Source organism: Felis catus, chromosome C1 (assembly GCF_018350175.1).
Source record: "Felis catus isolate Fca126 chromosome C1, F.catus_Fca126_mat1.0, whole genome shotgun sequence".
Taxonomy (NCBI): domain Eukaryota; kingdom Metazoa; phylum Chordata; class Mammalia; order Carnivora; family Felidae; genus Felis; species Felis catus.
In genome coordinates, this window is record NC_058375.1 from 77,374,643 (window position 1) to 77,399,604 (window position 24,962).

A 24,962-nucleotide genomic window follows, 5' to 3' on the forward strand; every position below is an offset into this window, starting at 1 on the left:
ATCAACTACATCTATTAAACACTATATGCAAAATACATTACTAGATTTAGAAAGCTGGGGGAAGCTATAAAGAAGAAAAGTGAGTTCCTACAATGGAGGCTGTTATAATCTATTAAGAGACATAAAATAGATAATATATCTAAAAATACAAATACATTATTATTTAAGCAATTATATTTTTATGAAGATCTATAAAAATTGATGGATTGTAGTAAGTGATCTTGTTGAAAAGTTAAATCAGAACGTATTACTTCTCTGCTCAAATTCCCTGCTTTCTCTTAAAGCATATGGCTACAAGGCCCTACATGATCTTGCCTCTCCTCTCCATCTTTGTGATTCTGACCTCATATCCTACTACTCTTGCATCTGACTAATCTCCTCTAGCTATGTTGGACTTTTTTTTGTTCTTCAAAAACAACAGAACTTTAGCTGTGCTAATATAGCATGAAAAGTGTCATATCATGGCAAATTCTAGGGATAAGAAGACTTTCCCATCGTACAGCTAATGAAACTAACTTTAACTATTTAAAGCTAACCTATTTCCTATGTTCCAACCATATTTAGATCACTAGGGAGAAGAAAGTATAGCAGGATTGAGACATCATGCTGAACAGAAGCACTAAAGGCTAGCTATATCTGAAGTTATGATATCATCATGTATACCCTTTACTGTTCCTTCCCCTCATTCTAACTTAGTTCAGTTATCTGCACTGGAGGCAAAATTTCATGATGAGTCAGGAAAATATTTTCTAACTATACTTCAGAATTGTCTCAGTCCCCTGAGTACCCAGGATTAGAATCACTCTCCTCTAGATTCCTCCAACTTAACTGCCCAATATCTGGATTTCACTTTCTGTTTTGCCACCTAGACAACAACTTTTGTGGAGTCTAGAGCCTTCCCTAGCTTTGAGTCATTAATTCTATATTCCTAAAGCATGATTTTGATGACATAACTTGACCTGCTCAAAAATACTGCATGGTTGGGGCGCCTGGGTGGCTCAGTCAGTTAAGCGGCTGACTTTGGCTCAGGTCATGATCTCACGGTCCGTGAGTTTGAGCCCCGCGTCAGGCTCTGTGGTGACAGCTCAGAGCCTGGAGCCTGTTTCAGATTCTGTGTCTCCCTCTCTCTGACCCTCCCCTGTTCATGCTCTGTCTCTCCCTGCCTCAAAAATTTAAAAAAAAATTTAAAAAAAATTAAAAAAAATACTGCATGGTTTCTCCTAAGTGCTTAATTAAAAAACAAAAACAAACCAAAAAACAAAACAAAACAAAAAAAAAAACCTCTTCACCTTGGTATCCATGGCACTAAATAACCTGATCCTGGATACATATCAATCATTATTTCTGACTAGTCCTGGAATCATAGCTTTCATTTCAGCCAAACTGGAATGCTTGGCCTTTCTAACATATTCCATATTATTCTACCCTCATCCTCACACATGGCTACTTTTTTGCCAGAACAACTTCCTTACTTTACCTGCTTTTCAATGTATTTGGCGATAGTAAGATAAATAAGGGATGGCCCTTTCCTTCAAGGAGTTCATAGGTCATAGGGAAACACAATAGTCACAGCTGATGAATTATAATCAAAAAAACAGTAAGTACACTGTGTTACAGACATACACAGGGTATCAAAAAAGCAAAGAGGATGTTACCTCCAGAACACACATATGTACTCAAAATATTTATATTGGAAATGCCCAGACATGTAAATCAGATTATAGGTAGAAACTACAAATTTCTTTAAAAAAAAATACTAGATTTGTAAAAATGTTCCCAATCCACAGAATGTCCCACTCTCATTTATTTCCCCTACCCATGTTTATCCCAATATGCTCTCCTTACCCAAAGTATAAGAAATTATGTGTATCTATTTGTAAGTGAATATGCTAAGAGTTTAGCCAATAACACAAAACTTGTTTCTGTACTTATTTTGTCACAAAGATAACTTGTCACTGGTAACAAGCAGTTCACAAATTGGCACAGTCTGCAGACCACACTCTGAGTAGCACTGAATATCACACGCATTGGGTCTCTTATATGACCCCAAAAATTTACTTTCCCCTCTTTTTCTTTGTCAACCAAAATAAACACAGACACAATGAAACAGCATGTTTACAAATTATGATTTCAAATATAAAGCTGTTGTAGTAAAATAACTTAAAGGATACGGATTTCTGTGACAGCCTTCAAGGAATCTAAATCATTTTCTGTTACTCCTAAAAAAAAAATTATACATATTTATATAGGTATTTTTTAACCTCTTCCATACAAACTGCTTCAATAAAAGTAGCATAACTTTTTACTGAGAGCGCAGTTAAAAAATATTAAATTGTAGTTTTATTTTTTAAGTACGCTCCATGCCCAACATGGGGCTTGAACTCATGACCCTGATATCAAGAGTCACATGCTCTACTGACTGAGCCAGCCAGGTGCCCCTATATCATAGTTAAAAAAATACAGTATGATAAAGAAATGCAAAAACTACACATAGATAATCTACTCAAATTTACTATTTTTTAACTTTTCCTTATGCTGAGAAACATAGACTTGTTTGTACTGTTTTAAAATTAACTAAAAAAAACAAGGAATTACCTTGAACTTCATGAGGCTGGGATGTAACTGAAAAAGTTGGTGCTTTGAATATGTCTTCTCTGATTTCAGAATGAGAAAAAACGTTACTTGCTGTAAACATGTTAATGTCTGAATATTGATGTCTCTGCTTATTATTGCTACATTTCCATGATTCCCCTTTGTTCATTTCTGTTGGGACAATTTTCACTGAAGCAACAGGAAAGTCCAGGTTTGTACTGTCATTAGAATAAACATCCTCATGTATGTTGTCAGATATTTTAAATAATCTGCAAAAAAAAAAAAAAACAAAAAAAAACCACATTTGCTCTTGTAACAGCTGCTTAGAATGGAAAAAAACTAACATAAAATTGGTCCCTTTAAAAATATCCATAGACTGTGGTTTATTCAAACATTAAATTCAATCACTCCCCTAAAATATGACTTGCTAAATTTACCACTGGATTATGTCTTTTCACTTTTCTAAAACCCAAATAAATCCATTTGTAGTAGCCAACCTTCAAGACAGCCCCAATGATCCCTGTCTCCTGCTATGCACACCCTTTTCAAGCTAGGACTTCAAGTCAGGACTGACTCATCAGACTAGAAGAATATGATGGAAGTGCAAGTGTGTGACTTACAAGGCTAGGTCATAAACAATACTGTCACTTCTGCATGGTCTCTTGGATCATTCAGTCTCAGAGGAGCTAGCCACTACATCATGAGAATACGCAGGCAACTTTATGGAGAGGCCCACAGAGACAGGTATTGCGGCCTCTTGTCAGTAACTGCATCAACGTCCCAAATATCCAATAATCATTTTAGTATAAGAAATACTAAAGAAGTATAGAAGTCAAGAATACTTTGCAAAGAAACATTTTTTTTTTGCAAAGTTCTAAAAAACACAGGCCATCTTTAGGATTGTAATTTATTATATTCAACTGATCAAAAGACAACCCACCAACTAATTTGTTCACCAGGGCCCTAAGGGACGAAGTGACCATTAATTTCTTAATATAACATTTACAAAGTAAATAATAGGGATGACAGCAGGTATCAGAATTCTGTAAGAAATGACACCCAAACAAGTATTGTGCAAATACAGGACACTTTCTAAATTATTTTTACCATCAGTTAAAAAAAATTGTTATTATTATTTATTTTTGAGAGAGAGCACAAGCAGGGGACCGGCAGAGAGAGAGGCAGACAAAACTTGTCAGCATGGAGCCTGATATGGGGCTTGAACTCAGAAACCACAAGACCATGACCTGAGCCAAAGTTGGACACTCAACCAACTGAGCCACTAAGGTGCCCCTACTATTAGTTTTAATGACATGTTTCCATATAAGAAAGAATGAGTCTTTAAAAACACTATAGATTGAGAAATACATTTGAGAGAAAACTGTAGGTGCGCATCCTCCAACACTAGCAGCTCTCTTTTTTTTTAAATGTTTATTTTTTAATATATGAAATTTATTGTCAAATTGGTTTCTATACAACACCCAGTGCTCATCCCAAAAGATGTCCTTTTCAATACCCATCACCTTCCCTCCCCTCCCTCCCACCCCCCATCAACCCTCAGTTAGCAGCTCTCTTTGAAGATAGAAAATTCAAAAGCAGATGGTTAGCCTTGGATAATATAATAGAATCTGATTATGAAATAGTATCGAGGACAAGAAAAACAACTTATGCCACAGGATAACTCCTTGCTGTATGCTGTCATTATCAGTTAAAAGCATAGACTTTGGAGTCAGAAAAACCTGGGTTTATTTTTATTTTTTGATGTTTATTTATTTTTGACAGAGAGACACAGCATGAGCAAGGAAGGGGCAGAGAGAGAGGGAGACACAGAATCCAAAGCAGGCTCCAGGCTCTGGGCTGTCAGCACAGAGCGCGATGTGGAGCACGAACCCACGAGCCACAAGATCACGACCTGAGCTGAAGTCTTACACTCAACCTACTGAGCCACCCCGGTGCCTCAGAAAAACCTGGGTTTAAATCTAAAGCTCTCGGGGCACCTGGGTGGTTCAGTCGGTTAAGCAGCTGACTTCGGCTCAGGTCGTGATCTCGCGGTCCGTGAGTTCGAGCCCCACATGGGGCTCTGTGCTGACAGCTCGGAGCCTGGAACCTGGAACCTGGAGCCTGGAGCCTGGAGCCTGGAGCCTGCTTCGGATTCTGTGTCTCCCTCTCTCTCTGCCCCTCCCCCGTCCGCGCTCTGTCTCTCTCTGCCTTTCAAAAATGAATGTTAAAAAAATTTTTTTAAATAAATAAATAAATAAATCTAAAGCTCTCTACTTTCTAGCTGTGTGACTTTAAAGTTAAAAATAAGTTTTTCAAACAGTAAAATATTATCCATGTGCTAGTTACCTAAATTCTCTAGACCTCAGATTCTTCCTAGTTCCTCTAGAACTGCCAATCCATATACTCCTCCATGTTCTCAGCTTCTTCACTGATTGTTACAGTTACTTCCTGATCTTAACAAAAATATTGCATTACCCTAAAAAACTCTTGCTTCTTCAAATCTTAAGAAGAAACTGTTAAATCTTCCACATCCAATGTACTTGAGGGTTGAGAGTCTGTGCCTCCTCCACCCTAAATCTGCATCATTATTCTTCCATTGTCTTACAAAAGTATCTATGCTATCTAGTTACACCACCTTGCAACCCTCCTCATGGCATTTATCATATATTAACCTCTGGTCACTTTAGAATCTTTTCCTCTCAATCTCAAATTCTGCCACTATCTGCGTTACTTCAACATTCACGTAGATGAGCCATTCAAAATCCCCTCCCCTCCATTTCTTAGGCATTCATCTCCAGTGGCTTTCTTCTTCAAACAATCTCATCCACCTATTCTATCATCTTAAACACTGTCATTATCCAGAACTGCTCCTCCTCTCAAATCAATCATTCTGATATATCATTCTCTGACCACAACCTCTTATCCTTCTAGCTTGTTTGCACAAGGTACCAATGAGGTAAAACAAAAACAAAAACAAATTTACTTTAATGAACCTCTTTATTTTCTCCCAAACTATCTTCCCTTCTCTTTTCTCATATATCTTTAATGAACTTAGATTCCATGGCCTATCTTTTTGACCACTCTTTTTTACCAATATTCTAAACTCCAATTCTCCTTTATCCTTTTAACATACTTATCTTGCAAAACCTCAATCCTGGATGAATCCATGTACTTTTTAAAATAATTGCAGCTTGGGGCACATAGGTGACTCAGTCAGTTAAGGGTCCGACTTCAGCCCAGGTCATGATCTCACTGTTTGTGAGTTCGAGCCCCGCATACGGCTCTGTGCTGACAGCTCGGAGTCTGGAACCTGCTTCAGATTCTGTGTCTCCCTCTCTCTGCCCCTCCCCTGCTTGCACTCTGCCTCTCTCTCTCTCTCTCTCTCTCTCTCTCCAAAACAAATAAACATTTAAAAAATAAAATAAAATAATTGCAGCTGGAGGGGCGTCTGCGTGGCTCAGTCGGTTAAGCATACGACTGCGGCTCAGGTCATGATCTCACAGTTCGTGGGTTCGAGCCCCGCGTCAGGCTCTGCGCTGACGTCTCAGAGCCTGGAGCCTGCTTCGGATTCTGTGTCTCCTTCTCTTCTGCCCTTCCCCTGCTCACTCTCTCTCTCAAAAATAAATAAACATTAAAAAAAATTTTAAATAATTGCAGCTAGGCAGGGGAACACTCCTGGAAAAAGCAGTTAGGTGGATGATATAATACTTGAACATTAAAATTCAGTGTCACAAAAAAAAAAAAAAAAAGGGAGGAGGTGCTTGGGCAGCTCAGTCAGTTAAGTGCCTGACTCTTGATTTCGGCCCAGGTCATGATCTCGCAGTTCGTAAGAACGAATCCTATGTTGGGCTCTGTGCTGACAGTGTGGAGCCTGCTTGGGATTCTCTCTCCCCATCTCTCTGTGCCTCTCTGCAGCTCACGTGCACATGCACGCTCTCTCTCTCTCACTCTCTCTAAGAAACATTTAAAAAAAAAAAAATTCAGAGTCATCATCACCAAGATTGCAGATACAAAAATCAATATATACCAAAATCAATTGCTGATGTCTATACACTTGCGATGTACAATCTGAAAAAAATTTTTTTATTTTATTTTAAAAAGTATCAAAAAGAATAAAATACTTAGGAATACATTTAACAAAGTAAGTATGACCTGTCTACTGAAAACCTCACAACATCATTGAAAGAAACTAAATAAAAACTAAATAAATGGAAAGATATCCCATATTCACATAATGGAAGGCTTAATGTTATTAAGATGCCAATATTCTTCAAGTTGATCTACAGATTTGACACAATCCCTATCAAAATTCCAGCTGGCTTCTTTGCAGAAATTGACCAGTTTATCATAACATTCATATGAAAATGCAAAAAACCCAGAGGAGCCAAAAAAAAATTCTTGAAAAAAGGAACAAAATTGGAGGATTCACACATCTCAATCCGAAACTTTACAACAAAGCTACAGCAATCAAGACAGTGTGGGATATGCCCTTATGCAAGTCATAAGGACAGACATGTTGGTTAATGGAATAGAATTCAGAGTCCAGAAATAAACCTTTATTTAGTATACAGTTAACTATTTAGTATAGTAGGACATTTCCTATTTAGCATAATAGGAAATATGTATTCACTTTGTCCTCAGTTCCTGGCACAGAGCTCCCAAAACCCTTAGAATTTTCTGTGTAATAGGAGTAAGAGAAGCATCATTTGTTATTCATGACAACCCCTTTCAATCCCACCTGAGTTTATGCTAATGAGGTGAATCTTGTAGGACCCCTACATAGTTTCAGGATTGGGGTTAACTGCCAGAAAAAATAAACTTTGATTAGAGGATTGAATTTTCAGCCTCACCTGTGGCATCCAAGGAAGGGAGAGTGATGGAGAGGCAGTTCAATCACCAATGGCCAATGATTTTATCAATCATGCCTATCTAATGAAACTACCATAAAGGAAAAACCCCTAAATGACAGGGGGTTCAGAGAACTTCCAAGGTGGTGAACAAACCAATGTGCTCAGAGGGTAATGTACCTGGAAAGGCATGGAAGCTCTACACACCCTCCTTCTGAATATCTTGCTCTATGCATCTCTTCCATTTGACTGTTTCTGAATAGTATCCTTTATAATGAAGCGGTAGACATAAGTATGGTGTTTTCCTGAGTTCTATAAGTCATTCTAACAAGTTATTAAACCTAATGTGGGGATTATGGGAACCCCAAATTTGTAGTCTGCAGGGCAGAAATGTGGGTAGCCTGGCACCCTATTTGTGGATGGCATCTGAAATGGGGCAGTCTTATGGAACTGAGTCCTTAACATATAGGGTGTAATGCTAACTCTAGGAGTTAGTGTGAATATAGAATTGAATTGTTGGACACCCATTGGTACCAGAGATTCAGAGAACTTGCTGGGTTCAGAAAACCCCCCAGACTTTACATTTACGGTCAACTGACTTTCAATGAAAGTGCTATGACATTCAATGGGGAAAGAACAGTTTTTTTCAACAAATGGTGTAGAACAACTGAATATCTACATACAAAAAAAAAAAAATGAAGTTGGACTTCTACCTTGCATTATATAAGTTAACTCAAAATAGATCACAGACCTAAATGTAAGAGCTAAAACTATAAAAATCTTAGAAGAAAATGTAGTAGTTAATCTTTACAACCTTGGTTAGGGAATGGTTTCTTGGATACGACACCAAAAGTCAAAGGAACAAAACAAAAATCAGATAAACTGGACCTCATCAAAATTAAAAACTTTTATGCTGATAAAGAGTGAAAAATAGGGGCTCCTGGGTGGCTCGGTCAGTTAAGTGTCCAACTTCAGCTCAGGTCATGATCTCATGGTTCATGAGTTGAAGCCCCATGTCAGGCTCTGTGCTGACAGCTCAGAGCCTGGAGCCTGCTTCGGATTCTGTCTCCTTCTCTCTCTGCCCCTCCCCTGCTCATGCTCTGTCTCTGGTTCTGTTTTTCTGTCTGTCTGTCTCTCTCTCTCTCTCAAAAATAAACATTAAAAAATTGCTTTAAAAAGTGAAAAAAAACACAAAGAATGGGAGAAAATATTTGAAATCATATAGCTGATGAGAGACTTTTATAAAGAATATATAAAGAATGCTTATAATTCAACAATAAAAAAAACAGTCAAAGGATTTGAACAGACATCACTCCTAAGATGATATAAAAGTAGCCAATAATCACATGAAAAGATGCCCAATATCATTAATCATTAGAAAAATGCTAATCAATGAGAGGCACTCACACCTACTAGATTGGCTATAATAAAAAAGACAACTGCTAAGAAGGATGTGGAGAAACTGGAACCCTCACATATTATTTGTGGGATTGTAAAGTGGTGCAGTTAATTTGGAAAACACTTTGGCAGTTCCTCAAAAAAGTTAAGTATAGAGTTACTATATGACCCAGAAATTCCAATTCTAGGTATAAATCCAAAAGAATTTCAAAATATTTTTAAAAAATGGGGCACTTGGGTGGCTCAGTCAGTCGAGCACCTGACTCCTGATTTCAACTCAGGTCATGATCTCACAGTCGTGGGATCGAGCTCCACAGGGGCTCCTCCGTGGGAGTCTCCAAGAGGAGATTCTTTGCCCCCCCTTCTCTCCCCCGCCCCTCCCCCTTCTCAAAAAAATAAAAATAAATAAAAATTAAAAATATGTTCACAGAAAAACGTGTATATGAATGTTCACAGCAACATTACTAGTAATAACCAAAAAGTGGAAACAATTCAAATATGCAACAATTGATGGGTAAACAAAATATGGTATTGTCCACACAATGGAATATTATTTGGCCATAAAAAGAATGAAGTACTGATATATGACATAGTACAGATAAACCTTGAAAACGTTATGCTAAGTGAAACAAGCCAGACACAAAAGACCAGACACTGTATGACTCCACTACATGAAATGTCTAGAATAGGTAAATCCATAGAAACAGAAAGATTAATGGTTGCCAGGGTCTGGGGAGAGGGGAGGATGATGAGTTGGAAAGGAGAGTGATCAATAATGAATGCAGAGTTTCTTTTGAGGATAGTAGTGATGAGTGCACAACTCTTGTGACTATTCTAAAAACCAATGAACTGTACACAAGAGTGAATTTATATGTAATTATATGTTAATAGAGCTATTATACAAAAATGCATAGACATAAACCTCAATCGGGCCCTTTAGAGTACCCAACAATCCTGTTATTATTCTAAGTGAATTGCTTTCCCATTTTCCATAATCTCTTCTACCTTTCTCATACTTGCTTAATACCTTTTCCCCTCAAACTCCATAAATAACTTCATCTCTTATATCACAGAGAACACAAACACTATCAACTAGATCTCTTCTGAATCTTAAACCCATACATCCAATTCTCCATTTAGACAATTTATAGGTACTTAATATCAACATATCAAAAAAAAACCCCAAAAAACTAACATGTCCGAATCTGTACTCATCGCCTTCTTCTAAACCTGTTCTTCCTTTAGTTTTCTAGATCACGAAAGGGCACTACCCTCCTACATCATTCGGGCTCAAGCCAGAAAACTAGGAGTCCAGGTGTCATATCTAATAATCCTTTGGGTCCTATGGGATACGATCTCATAAATCACTCTGAACTCTCATTCTTGCTACCACAGTCTACATCAGGCTCCCACTCTCTCTCACCTGGACTAATAAAACAACCTTCTAAGTAACTTCTCACAGTTGCATCCTAGATCCCTTCTAATTCATCATACTGATGCCAAGATGGACTTTAAATTTTTTTAAAAAATCTAATTTTACTCCTTTGCTTAAAATGCAGGACCTCAGCACACTAGTTCTCAAACTTTAGTGTGCACAACAATCATCTAAAAAAATTATTAAAAATGGTCTGGGTTCCATCCTTACCTTTATCTAGACTATGATTCAATAGGTCAATGGTAGGATCCAAGAATCCACCTTTCTAGTAAGCACTCCAAGTGATTCTGATACAGTGGGTCCACAGGCCACAGTTTAACAAACAGTGCCTTTAAAAGGGGCACCTGGGTGGCTTAGTCAGTTAAGCGTCAGATTTCGACTCAGGTCATGATCTTACGGTTCGTGGGTTCGAGCCCTGCATCGGGCTCTGTGCTGACAGCTCGCAGCCTAGAGGCTGCTTCAGATTCTGTCTTCCTTTCTCTCTGCCCCTCCCCCACTCACAACCTGTCTCTCTCTTTCTCTCAAAAATAATAAACATTAAAAAAATTAAAAAAAAGAAAAAAGAAAAAAGAAACAGTGCTTTAAGAAAAAGCACAAAGTTTATCATGCCTACCTGACTCTGAATGACCTGGCCTTTCCAAACCTTATCCCTCAGCATTCCCTCTGATTCTAAACAAAAGGAATTTTTCTAAGAATAGGCCAAGCTCTGTGCTACCTTAGGTCTTTTCTGCACATAGTATTCCTTCTGCCTGGAATACTCTCCTTCTTTATTTGTCCTTAGTTTAATTCTATATCTCCTTAAGGTTAAATTTATTTACATATTTTGAGAGAGAAAGAGAGAGAGAGTGAGAGCATGCTGGTGTGAGGGTGAGGGGCAGAGAGAGAGATAAAGAGAGAATCCTAAGCAGGCTCCACACTAACAACACAGATCCCGAGTGGGGCTCAAACTCATGAACCATGAGATCAAGGATGGTGGAGACTCTTTCAGAGAGTTCATAAGGTCAAAGCAATTTTCATAATATTACTAACATGTTTGCCTTTAAAATTTTTCAGTTTTAATGCCTAATATGGTTAAATATTGATAGATATAAATCACATACACAAAAACTTGGGAATTCCCAATAATTTTTAAATGTAAAAGGGTCCTGACAACAAAAAGTTTGAGAACCTTTGTTTTAACCATATATTTCATCAAAATAATTGTCATACTACAAAGCATTTAATCAATTATTTTTAGTTATTTTACTGTCTTTCTCCCATTAAGTTGTACCACTCTGAAGGCAAGAACCTATGACTACAATCCCAGAGTTAACAGGGCATCTGGTATATAGACTCTATTTGTTGTTGATGTTTTTCCCATTTAGATTCTATCATACTTCATACTTCTGGAAAGACACATAAACATTTAACTTTATCACTGAATAGTGTGTATTTCATTTAATTAATTACCTTTTTCGGAACGCTGATGTGCTCTCTCCTTTATCTTCTGCAAAATTAACTAATTTTGTATCATCTGGAACATTTTTCTCAGGTGCTATCTCAGTGCCAATGTGATTTTTGTATTTCTGAGAAGAACCATACGTCAGCTTGCCAGGAACATGTGATAAGTCATCATTACCTGCCCCTCCTAAATTCAGATAATCTTCTTCATATTTTTTTGAGGAAAAGGCAAACTGGAATTTTTGTGTTGGTGAAATATAATTTGTGTCTTCATTAGTTATCTTTAAATTTGATGGTAACATTTTTGGCTTCTTTCCCTGACCTACAAAAATGGAATATATTGATTAATACATGTTCTTCATGAAAATAAATTTTCAAAATGACCATGAAAAATTGTAATAAAATTTTTCAAAAGTTTGAGATACAGGTAATTGTAACTATTAATGTATATTATATCACTGAAGGGCATTCAGAAATTAATCAGGAATTACTGAAATTTGAAATTTATATAAAAACTATATTATAGGACAGGTTTTAATTCCTGACTCAGAGAAATAGCCATAATTATAATATTTAAGTATTTGATCTACTAGAAATGATATAATTATACAATTATGAAGATTTGAAAATTTATATAACTAATTTACACACAGAAATACAATGAGCAATCATAAAATGTTACTGAATTTGATTCAGTATTAAAATACATGATACAATCCTTTTAACTTTGTAATATTGCTTCTAAAATCAAAATAAAGGAATGCTTTCATCAAGGTGACAAAATGTTAAAGGTTTCTTTACAGAGACTTTACAAGCAACTTTAAGAAGTCAGGAGTCTATAGGCCTTGTTAGGGCATAAATTTGTTTTTCCATCTTTATATATACTTTATACATACTATATATAGTATATATAGCCTATATATTCTATATATTATTTGGTACATACAAGAATATAAATAATGTACATTTTCATATACAAAATATATACAAATTACAAAGCTTAAGAAAATATACGTATACGAACTATCACCTAATTTAAAAATAAAAGTTTTATCAAAATATCACATTAGATCACATATATTGAGTATGCTTATTTTTAGCTTTATAAAAATGGTACCAAACTATATATAATATTCTGTATATTGTTTTTTGGAATCTGTTTTGGTAAAGGTTTCCTTTATCTTTAGTAAAGGGGAAGAAACAAACTAAATGACAATGACAGTTTTAAGGGTAAAAGGAAACAAATTCATACAATAGAACATGTATATGTGCAACAGTGTATTGTAAATATATAATATGCATATGTATGTATATGTATGTAATGAGATGAAAAATGTTTTAGATTTTAAGATTTGGTGAGCACTATTTTGAATAAAAGAAGTCTCCTTTATTTTATTCCATTAAAATAAAGAAATTACACTTTAGTGTGTTACTAGATTTTTTACACTGACATAAGCTGCATGGGTTTATGTGATAGTTTACCTAACAGTTTATGACTTTCATAACAAATATGTGATAGTTTACCTAACAGTTTATGACTTTCTATTTCCTCCTCTAATGCCTGAGTATCTGGAATTTCTGATATCAATGGCGCAGGTGGGAGAAACCAATCCAATGATTTTTCAATGTCTGGATAGCTGTATAAAATATAAAAGTGTGAATATATATGTTAATAAAGTTACATCAGAAACTATCTATTAATTAAACATTACTCAATTACAGACTCTTAGATAAATATCCTATAAATTAACTTTCTGTGGTGACTTTGATGTATCCCTGTACACAGCAGTGTGCTCAATCTTTTTTTTCTTGTGTGTCATAGGGTTAATGGCACTGCTATGTGAGATATGCTACCTAAATAATGGCTATAACTCCGTCTCTTTTTGTCTAATTCAAACGCTTGTGGCAAGAATCTTAAATCTTCTCCAATATAAAAAATAGTAAATCATTCTGAAACATTAGCATCTTAACTATCACAAATAATAAATTATTTATGACACACCTTACAACTAATCATGGGTCATCAGTGTGTAAATGACACCACTGCTGGTACTCTAGAACATTCCTAAAACATTATTACAAATTAATGTACTAATCCAAATATTCTTGATCCAGAACTATCTACAAACCCCAGAAAATCCAAGAAACCAGTTGAAACTGACAATCCCTTTGTAAACCTACAGTAATTGTTGAGATTTTTGCCACTCTGTGACTCTGTTGTCACTGTGAACTACTTCTCCTTATCTTTCACCCATGATCCTATTAACATATAATGCTTTAATATTTACTTTCCAATCAAAGTTGATTTGTCCTTCATTGGAAAAAAAGATAAGTATTAAGTGACAGGAAATAAAGTTGAGAAAAGCATCACCTATACTGCCTACACCAAGTTAAAAGGATCTTATGATTTGCTTTTTACTCTCTTCATTTAGAATTTTAAGCCCTCAAAAGTGAGAGACCCAGCCTTTTACTTTTCTGCCTTTCACAGCATATAACACATAGCTACTACAACTATGTTTTCCAAATCAAAAACCTACAACACGTTATCTAACAATGTCTGACAGACTGTCGGATGATAGGCCAAAACATCTGAAATTTAGTATTATGTCAGAGGGTCCCCAAGATCACCCCAGAGCCAATGATGCAGTGGGCTGATTCACAGGACTCATCATTCAGTCCTACTCGTGACTATGGGGCAAAGTTCAGGGGAAATCAGGCACAAGTTTCCAAAGATCCTTTCCCAGTACAGTAACACAGGACACCTTTAATTCCCTCAGCAACAATCTGTGACAACATGTGTGAAGTGTTGACAATGACAGAAGCTCATTAGAGATTCAATGCCAAGGGTTTTTACTGGGGACTAATCATGTGGGCATCCCCTGTCTGGTACATACCTAAATTCTAGATTCTCAGAAGAAAAGCAGATGTTCAGCATAAACCATATTATCTGTATAAACAGTTTAGGCACTGAGCCACTCTTATCAGTAAATGGTGGGAACTTTCCTAAAGTTCTGACTCCAGCCAAAAGCCATTCTTGCAAGCAGGACTTTTTCAAGGACAGCAGTTTAGGCCTGATGTATTAACTCTTTTCTAGACAGAGACTATTTCAGAAAATCTAAGAAAGATGTTAACAAGATACAAAAAGCACACATCTAGCTCTACTATTCAGCCCCCACCAGTAAAATCAAATCTTCTTTATGATTTGCCTATTTTTTCTCTCAGCCATCCAGAATCCAAATCACGGTAATATCTTTTACCACTATAACCACACATATACGTCTTACTTCATCTTCTTATAATGCTTCTCGAATTCATCATTTCCTTGTTTTTCCACTGTCACCATTCTAATCAAGGCTCTAATCAACTTATGTCTGCTTAAAAACAAAAGGGTTTTCACTGGCCTCACTGCCTCCAGCTGTCTCTAATATATTTTACACACTCCTGTCACATTAATTTAGAATTGTTTTCATCATATTTATTCCATTCAAAATACTTTAGTGGCTTCCAAACAATGCCAAACTTCAAGTGGCCTTAGGCTACCTTACAATTTTAATTCTCCTACACTACTTACCATAAGTCAAGACCAAAGTGAACTATTTGTATGCCAAATAGATGCTACATTCTGTCCTTCATCTTTGTTCAAAAATATTTCCTTTACACTGCTTGCCACTGTACATGACCCTTTGCCCTATCTACCCATAGAAGTTCAATTGTTTCATTCCTTCATTAACCTATTCAATAATTATTCACTGAGTATTGTGTTGTAAGTACTAGAGCTTATGTTCATTCGAAACCCAGCTCAAGTCCTATCCTCATGAAATCCTCCTAGGTTGTCTCCCTTCTCTCTCTGTAACTACTATGTGAACCTATAATATTTACCACAGTCCTACTGCATTGTGTGTGTCTGTGTGTAGGTCTATATAGAGGCAATAAAAACATTGATGATGGACAGATAGATCAGTCTGATACCACCCCCAGATCATAAACACACAAGGGTTTTGATTTACCTCCATTCACATTAATAATAGCACAGTCCTTTAGATAATTAGGCATATTAGTGAATAAATGTTTGTTGATTCAGTTCTGTGGCTTTCAACACATACAGTCATGTCCAAGATCCTTATTCTGACATTTATCTCCCACCACAATCTATCCTCAGTTTACTTTTCTAACTTTACGTCCCACAGTCTCTCCTTTATGAGTCCTCTATTCCAGGAAATTTTTTACACACTATCTCCTAAAAGTACTTCAAATTGCCCCACCTCCATTCTCTTTTCTTGCTGTTAAACTCTGCCTTCAAGTGGTCTTTTCCCCTTTGCTTCTCAGAATTATCAAATCCTTCAAAGTTTCCTGACGTCTCTCCCCACTACCATAAAGCCTAACCTGATCAGTCTGTACCAGGTCTCCCTTGAAATCTGAAATTTCATTGCATGAAAATATGCTTATCATTTGTTTTGCACCCTTTCCTGACATTGTATTGTTAGAAAGGCAACCATATGGTGCCAGTCCTGGCAACCATATGATTGCGCAGGCCAGTCGTGATTAACACGTGTTGTGCAAATGGATGCATTCTTTCACTCTCAAAGTGTCCTACTCTAGATAATGAATTACATGGTCGCATTATTTATTAATGGCCTTTCCATATGTGTGCTTAATCTCCTCAGTTTCATGTTCCGTTTAAGTCTGTTTCATCCTTCTTATACCCCTTTCAGCATTCAATCAATATTTGAAGATTTGAATGAATGAAAAAAATAAAGCAATAAATACTTTACACAATGCTTCCTGTTTTAAAAAAAGGATAATACAGGGACACCTGGCTGGCTCAGTCAGTGGAGCATGCAACTCTTGATCTCAGGGTTGTGAGTTTGAGCCCCATATTAGGTGTAGAGATTAGTTAAAAATAAAATCTTTTTGGAGGCACCTGGTGGCTCAGTCGGTTGAATGTTCAACTTTGGCTCACAGTTCGTGAGTTCAAGTCCCACATCAGGCTTGCTGATGTCAGCACAAAACTCACTTTGGATCCTCTGTCCCCCTCTCTCCGCCCCTTCCCTGTTCACACAAACTCTCTCTCTCAAAAATAAACACCAAAAAAAATTTTTTTAATAAATAAAATAAAATCTTTTTTTTTACAAAAAGATAACACAAGAGAATACACAGAAAACTTAGAATTGAGAACAATTCACATGTGAAAATCCATTAAAAGCCTGTATTTAACATACTATCTATTCTCCATTCTTATTTCCTTTAGTGCCACCCCTACTTCCTGCCTGCCCTGAATCTGACCAACACACTTGGCCCTTGGCACACTGCCCATTCCGTTGCCAAAAGGTGCCATCACTCCTTGTCCAGGGCTACTGTTTGACCATTACTTCAAGTATTTACCTTGGCCAAAAATAATCTGAAAAAAACCCAGAAACGCAAATACATGAAAGCCAAACAGGCCAGAATCTACTCTATTTTTTAAGTTATAACATTTAAGATGTTAAACTTCAGTTACTCCCTTTATCTGACTTCCATGTTTACCTGAAACATCATTCTGTTGATCCCTCATTTTTCATTTGTATATTTCCAGAGAAAAAATTAAAACCCCTTAAAAATAAAAAATGTCTAAAACAATATACTACGTTATCATTCTTTAAGGCAGACTTACTTTTCATCTTCATCTGGTCTTTCAAAAGACAAAGTATCCAAAGCAAACAAGGAGTCATTTGATTTCAGCATTGTTAAAATTTGGACTGTGTCATAAACCTACCAAAATACAGAAAAAGAAGTTTATATTTTATTTATAAAGCTATAAAAAATTTTCTATACACATTAACTATAATCATTAATTTCCCAGAATAACCACAGACCATCTTTCTGCTGTATCTTCCGCAGCTTCCTCCAAAGTGCCTCAATATTCAAATACATTATTCCCTGTTCTCCACTCATTCATGCATATTCACATTTGTACCCCTCTCTTCATACTGCATCAATGCTTACAATGTGTTTTCTTCCATTCTCTACTTGGCAAATCCCTACCCATCCTTCATGTATAAGTCAAATGTCATTCCTTCTTCAAAGGCTTCTCTGAGTTTGTCCTGTTCTCTGAGGCAGAATTAATTGCTTCTTTGGGGCTCTTACAATATTTTGTTCATAGCATTATTTTTTATTTAGGATAATGTACTTTACCATGAATGTGTGTGTCTCTAACAATATACCAGGTAATTATGCAAAGGTTTGCTTCAAAATAAATGGGGAGATGCAGAGGGACACTGATGAAACCAGACTGACAATGAGTTGATATTGGTTAAGCTATATAATAGGTATATGGAGTTTAGTATAATGTTCTGCCAATTTTGTATATATGTTTGAACTTTTCCAAAATAAAAAAAAATTGCAAGTTTAACATCTATATGTATATTTACATTCACACTACATAAAACATATAGAAAGACAATTTTTACATTCATAGATGTTATCTAAATGTAAAGGATAAAAATAATCAGCATTGGCCACACGGGAATATAATAAAATTCTAGGGCTGAACAAAGCCTCAAATTTGACAGGAGACTACAAAGAACCATGTCTACAGACACATACATTGCTCCATTCACATTGCCATTCTTTCTCCTGCACATCAACACTGCATCCCAGTTTTTTTTCTGAATTCTGAAACATGATAGAAAATTCTAGATGACAAAACATGAAATAGATGCACAAATCACAAAGCACAAATCAGATTTCTATTTATTCTGTGATAGTTAATACATTGCAAATCTTTCCTTAGGACAGAACCTAAAACTGAGGAAACTATATGAGTGCCATCTTGTGGGCAAATCCATATAACCAAGTCAGATAATGCCCCTTCAATTTTGAGTCTTCCACGATGTGGGGACAAGATACACATGGGAGTATGTGGAGGAGGGAGGAATGTTGCCACATGCACCCCTTGACAAAATTCTACTGGTAAGAGGACTAAATATATGCGTATCTTATGACTGTCCTTAGTTATCCAGAATGTTGCAGGATTTTTCATTGTTTTAGTTATTTTTTCTCCCTGCCATCTGTTTGACTTAATTGCCCTCTTCGTTTTTTTGAATTTATTAATCACTTAGTCACCAACAAAAAGAAACAGTGAAATTGAAACAAATTACCATGGTTCCATAAATGTCTAAAACAATTGACTATATTAACAATAGAAACCTAGGATAACAAGGGAGGAGACAGAAAGGAGTCCTTCAGAAATATGCTAAAGGAGTCTTTAATATCTGTAAGTAATCAATTTCAGAACTTGATAACAATTACCTGATGAAAGTATAAATGAAAATACTAACCATGCTGCTTACTATACTGTCCAAAAAGTAACAAGTAAAACATTCCCTTTCTCATCTTAGGAGAACTATATCATTTTAAGCAACAAAAAAAGTTTTGAAAATTAAAACTCACCAGGCCACTTTTATATGGTTTTGCTACCTCAGAATTTAAGTAGAAAATCCCAAGGCTTACATGTATGTGTTTTGATTCTTTATTCTAAAGGAAACTGCAAACAAAGCAAACCTATAAATTAAAAATATTTGTTTTGGAAACGCAATTATTTCCTAAACTAACCAATAAACTCCCATACAAACAGCAAATATATTCAAAAGAACTTTTGATTCAGTTTCTAGTTCTGGCATAAAAGAGAATATAACTTTTTGGGTTCAGAATAGAAACATGTATGCATTTTTGTTCTGATGTGCCTCTATGAAAGAAAACACCACTTATCTAAAAGTCTCCATCCTTACCGTGCATTATTTTTCTTCATAACACTAACTGATAACTGGCATTACATTATAGGTTATTTACCTTTCTCCCTCTTGAGTGAGCAGGAACTTTTTGTTTACTAACATATTCTAATAACCCAGAACAGTGCCTGGCACATAGTAAATAATCCGTAAGAATTCATTGTGGGATATAAGCATTAGCAATGACCAGCTTATAAAAATAATTTTTTTTTCAACGTTTATTTATTTTTGGGACAGAGAGAGACAGAGCATGAACGGGGGAGGGGCAGAGAGAGAGGGAGACACAGAATCGGAAACAGGCTCCAGGCTCTGAGCCGTCAGCCCAGAGCCCGACGCGGGGCTCGAACTCACGGACCGTGAGATCGTGACCTGGCTGAAGTCGGACGCTTAACCGACTGCACCACCCAGGCGCCCAAAAATAATTTTAAATAAAAATACTTTTCCATCAGCTCTGAAACTTAGAATTTCACCCCAAACTTTTAATATTCAATTTAGAAAATGTGATATTTTTTTTCTAGTTCAAGATTCATGCAATGAATTCTTTAAGGTTCTAAAAGGCTATTAATTTCACACTTTCATTACATAAAAAAATATTTTAATTTTTTTTTGGTTTACATTTATTTATTTTTGAGAGACAGAGTGAGACAAAGTGAGAGTGGGGAAAGGCAGAGAGAGAGGGAGACACAGGATCGGAAGAAGCTCCAGGCTGTGCGAGGCGGGGCTCGAACCCACACACGGTGAGATCATGACCTGAGCCGGAAGTCCGTCGCTCAACCGACCGAGCAACCCAGGCACCACCATAAACAAATATTTTAAAACACAGGCCCTAAAAGGAACTTTGCTACATTTTAATACGAGTTTGAGATTGTAGAAGACGCTAGACTTTGAATTAATTAAAGTTTCAGGTCTAGAGTCAGATTTTCTGAGTAAGTTTCCATGTTAGATCATTTTTCACCAAGTTTTAGGTTCAGCATGTGGTATAAAATTATTTTTTTAGATGTTTGCTTCTGCTCTAACCACTCTTAAAATACGTAAACTGTGTGTGTGACTACATCATTTGTTGCCTGTTGAGATGACCCGCATTTTATATAACTTAGTGACAATTTAGCTTTTTCTTCTCTTCTATAATGCTTATTATATAAACGTTTCTGATCTATTAGTCATTCCTTCCTTACGATTTGTACTCTCAGAAATAAACTCCTTGGGGCGCCTGGGTGGCTCAGTCGGTTGAGCGTCCCACTATGGCTCAGGTCGTGATGTCGCGGTCCATGAGTTCCAGACCCCCGTCGGTCTCTGTGCTGACAGCTCAGAGCCTGGAGCCTGTTTCGGATTCTGTGTCTCCCTCTCTCTCTGACCCTCCCCCGTTCATGCTCTGTCTCTCTCTGTCTCAAAAATAAATAAACGTTAAAAAAGAATTTAAAAACAAAAAAACTCCTTGTTTCAAAAGTTCAGAAACTCAGATATAAAGTATTAACTGGCCAGAAATAGGTAGTCCATAAAGAAGCTGAAATCAGCATTCACTGGAAAAAACCATCACAGGGACCGCAGGGAATGTAACAAGGTAAGAGTATAAACAAGCCAACAAATTAGCCGAAGTCTCCGAGCCTGGGCCAGGGAGGGGTCCCTACCAGTCCGGGCCCCTGACCCGCATCACTGCCCCTGGGGTTCCCACGGGGCAAGCCCGGAAGCAAATCAGGGCTCGATGCAAAAATACCCTTCGGGGAATACCCGAATTCCAAGCAGACCCCACCCCACACTCCTGAAGGAAGAAGCCTTCAGGACCCGCGCGTGGCCCAAGACCGCAGCGCCGGGGCCGATCGCTCCTCCCCTGAAGGTTCCCTCCGCTAGAAAGAGAGCAAGGTGGCCACAGTTACACACGCAGCCCCCACCTGCAATCGCTCAGGGGGGACAGACACACCTAGAAATGAACACAGCGGGTCCTGGAACCGCCACAACAAAACCGGAGTCGGCCAGCTCCGTCCGCTCAGCGGCTCGGCCTTCCCTCCGCCAGCCCCGCCCCCGCGAGGGGTCGTCCCGCACCGAGCGCCTCAGGCCTCGCGCGGCTTCTGACAGGAACGCGGGGAGAGAGCGCCCGCGCGGGCGCCAGCCGGGGGCGCTGTGCTCAACTCACCAAGCCCCTCCGCCGCCCGCCCGCAACTCGGAGTCGCCAAGGGTCGACCGCTTCCCCCGGCGGCCGGCCGTCCCCACCTCCCCGTGGGATCCCGGATCTCCGGTTCCAACTGCCTCCCGGAGACGTCCGACCAGACCCCACTCCTCACCCGGCGTGCGGACGCCTAGTTCTCAGAGCGGAGCGCCTATTCACCGGCCCCTCGGAGGACCCCCAGCCTGGCTAAGCGAGCTCCAAGCAATGGATCACAGGGGTCTCCCTCCGACCTCTCCCTTCCCGCCTCTTACTTTTTAGCTCCAAAAGTTACTATTAGCTTTGCCTGCGTTGCTCTCTCCGTGTTCTGTGGCCTATTCTCATAAAATAAAGCTCTAAATCCTTCCCCCAGCGCCTCATAACCTCTATGCTACTTCTCCTCTCTATGAATTTGCCTACTCTAGGTAACTTACGTAAGTGGAAATACACAGTATTTGTCCTGTGTCTGGCTTATTTCATCTGGCGTAATGTCTTCAAAGCTCACCATTTGTAGCATACATCTGAATTTCATTCTTTTTATTCTTTTATAAGGTTGAGTATTCCATTGTGTATGTATCACATTTTGTTTATCCATTCATCTGTGGATAGACGTTTGTGTTGTTTCCACCTTTTCGCTATTGTTATAATCATTCGTGTACAAATATCTGTTTGAGTCCCCGCTTTCGCTGCTTCAGATATTTACCTACGGGTGCAGTTACTGAGTCATATGGTAACTCTAAGTTAAACCTTTTGAAAAACCACTAAACAGGTTTTCACAACTGCTGTATCACTTTGCACTCCCACTAATAATGCAAGAGGGCCCAATTTCTCTACATCCTTGCCCGCAGGTTATTTTCCATTGCAAAAAAGGTCTAGCCATCCTATTAGATGTGAAGTAGTATCTCATTGTGGTTTCGGTTTTCCTTTCCCTAAAGGCTAATGATGCTGAGCATCTTTTCATGTGCGTAATGGCCATTTTGAGTATCTTCTTTGGAGAAATATGTATTCAACTCCTGCGCCAATTTTTTTGTTATTTATCTTTTTATTATTAAATTGTAGGAGTGGTAGGGTTTTTTTTTTAAGTTTGTTTATTTATTTATTTATTTATTTATTTTGAAAGAGAGAGAGAGAGAGAGAGAGAGAATACAAGTAGGGAAGGGGCAGAGAGAGAGGAAGAGAATCCCAAGCGGGCTCCATACTGTCAGTGCAGGGCTCAACCCCAGGACCCATGAGATCATGACCTAAGCCAAAATCAAGAGCCAGACACTCTACTGACTGAGCCACCCAGGGACCCCTGAGTTGTAAGAGTTTTTAAAAATATATATTATGGATATTAATCCCTTGTAAAACATGATTTGCAAATATTTTCTCCCATCCAGTAGGTTGTCTTTTTGTTTTCTTGAAAGTATCCTTTGATGCTCAAAGGTTCTTACCTATTTTTTTCTTGCGCTGCCTGTGCTTTTGGCGTTATATCCACGAAGGCATTGCCAAATCCAGTATCATAAAGATTTTCTGAAATGTCTTCTAAGAGTTTTATAGGGTTAACTCTTAAATTTAGGTCTTTGACCTATTTGGGGCCTGTCAATGGACTAGTAAGTTTTATTCATGTAGAGTAAGGTTAGTAGAGGGGCCCATTTCGAACGAAAGGGTTGGGGGGATATAGTTTCCAGAGAGACTGGGAGAGCTTGAAAGGCAAATAATAGGTGTTCGTGACACAAGAACAAGATGCATTTCTGCGAATACAACTGATACCATAGGTTCTGGCTCAAAAATTCAAATCAACATAACCAAAATTTGTTCTACTTTGTAACCCCCACTCTGCTTAAATTCTGTTCAAGAGGAGTTGATATTGAAAAATTAGTGTTCTAGAGCAAGAAATGTTTCAGGACTATTTTTCTCTGGGTGACAGCCAGAACTGTGTTGCACTATTGTCAGACTTGAAAAAGAGAAGGTAAAGAGACCATTTTGGAAGAATCTGAAAAGTGTAGAATGAATGTCTGAGAAAAGGAAAGAGAAAGGAAGGGAAGGGGAGGGAGGGGAGGGAAGGAAATGTAGTCTGGTACGATGGGATACTTGGGAGGAAAGAAAACTTTAGGGGGTCATGTACAATTCTGTGTAGGGGAGTCCAATGTTATCTATGCATTTAGTAGGTGTAAAACTAGCAACACCATAAATGAGTGAAGACCAAATCAATGGATAATTGTTCTTTAGGCAAAGATTTATTAAGTCTCAGTGGAACCAAGAAAATAGACATAAATTGATTAGAAAGTAATTCCTTGAGTTCCAGCTGCTCAGGAGTATGTTTAATGATGATGTACAAGACCCTAGTACCCATATTTCAGGAGATCTGTTTGTTTTTCAGGAAGAAATGGACTCCTCCAGCTCAAATGAATTTAAAACATCTTTTGTTCTCTAAAGCCAAGAATGTTAATTCTAATGGGACTGTCAGGGTGCTCCAATTAGACTGTGAACCAAACCCACAGCCACAGCTAGCCAGAGAGTATTATTACAAAGAATATAAGCCATAGAAGTCAGTTGATAAAGATTCAGTATTCAACAGCTGTTCTTTGTGTAATCGCACCGTCATATCTAAAATATGGTAACATAACCCCTGAAGTAAGAAGCAAACATCCCAGCACAGAAACTTTGGGACAACAAGCAGTATTTCACACTGTAATAGAATTATTTCCTAATTAAAAATCAATATCAGTTCTATCAGGAGGAGTAAATGGAAACTGGTTAGCGTATAGTCTCTATGGGCAGTTGTATTTAGATTTGTGCAATAAACTGTGCATACTTTTTCTTGTGGTATGTACTTTGTTTAACCATTCTTAGCAAAGTCTTCTGCCATTCTGATAAAATCCATGGGTAAATAAGGATTAACACATTCTGTCACGTGGTTAGTATCTGAAAGTAGACTTTACCTGACTCTTACAATCAAGGTTCTCACATACAGAATCTTATATAATCTTACATGTTATCTTAATGAAACATGGGATGCATTATACCTGCAAAAAGATTATTTGAAAGAAGTTTTTAAAGCCACTCTAACACTTTTAAAGTTATTTAAATGTCAAGAATCAGAGTATAAAACAAATTTTAGGAACAAGCATTCTTTGTTTTATTTTTTATCTAAAGAGAAAAAAATAATTGGCAGGATCTTGCAGCAATATGATCAAAGATTAATTAGTATTGTTTATATGTTCTTTAGAAATAAGACAGTTTCTAGAGATGATATAATTTTGTAGTTAACAAAGAGATTTGCAATGATACAAGTAACCAGTTAAGATCCTGGGCAGATTGGGTGTGGACAGAATTACAGAAATAAGAAACACCATGAAGAA

The 24,962-nt window shown here is 37.4% G+C and overlaps 1 protein-coding gene across 10 annotated transcripts in view; it reads right to left on the reverse strand.

Moving 5' to 3' along the window:
• HFM1 (helicase for meiosis 1) overlaps positions 1 to 24,962 on the reverse strand; it is a 169,840-nt gene that overhangs the window by 75,437 nt on the left and 69,441 nt on the right. For 6 of the 10 annotated variants that reach the window (XM_045036174.1, XM_045036176.1, XM_045036175.1 and 3 more), the window contains exons 7-11: positions 17,363 to 17,460; positions 13,237 to 13,349; positions 11,722 to 12,034; positions 2,596 to 2,861; positions 2,172 to 2,219 (exon numbers count right to left, since the gene is read on the reverse strand). In XM_045036174.1, coding sequence (XP_044892109.1) covers positions 2,172 to 2,219; positions 2,596 to 2,861; positions 11,722 to 12,034; positions 13,237 to 13,349; positions 17,363 to 17,460 — 838 coding nt within the window. Of the gene's footprint in view, positions 1 to 2,171; positions 2,220 to 2,595; positions 2,862 to 11,721; positions 12,035 to 13,236; positions 13,350 to 17,362; positions 17,461 to 21,367; positions 21,529 to 21,609; positions 21,948 to 24,962 lie in introns of those variants that run through there. The other 4 variants (XM_045036179.1, XM_045036180.1, XM_045036177.1 and 1 more) reach the window with 4 other exon arrangements.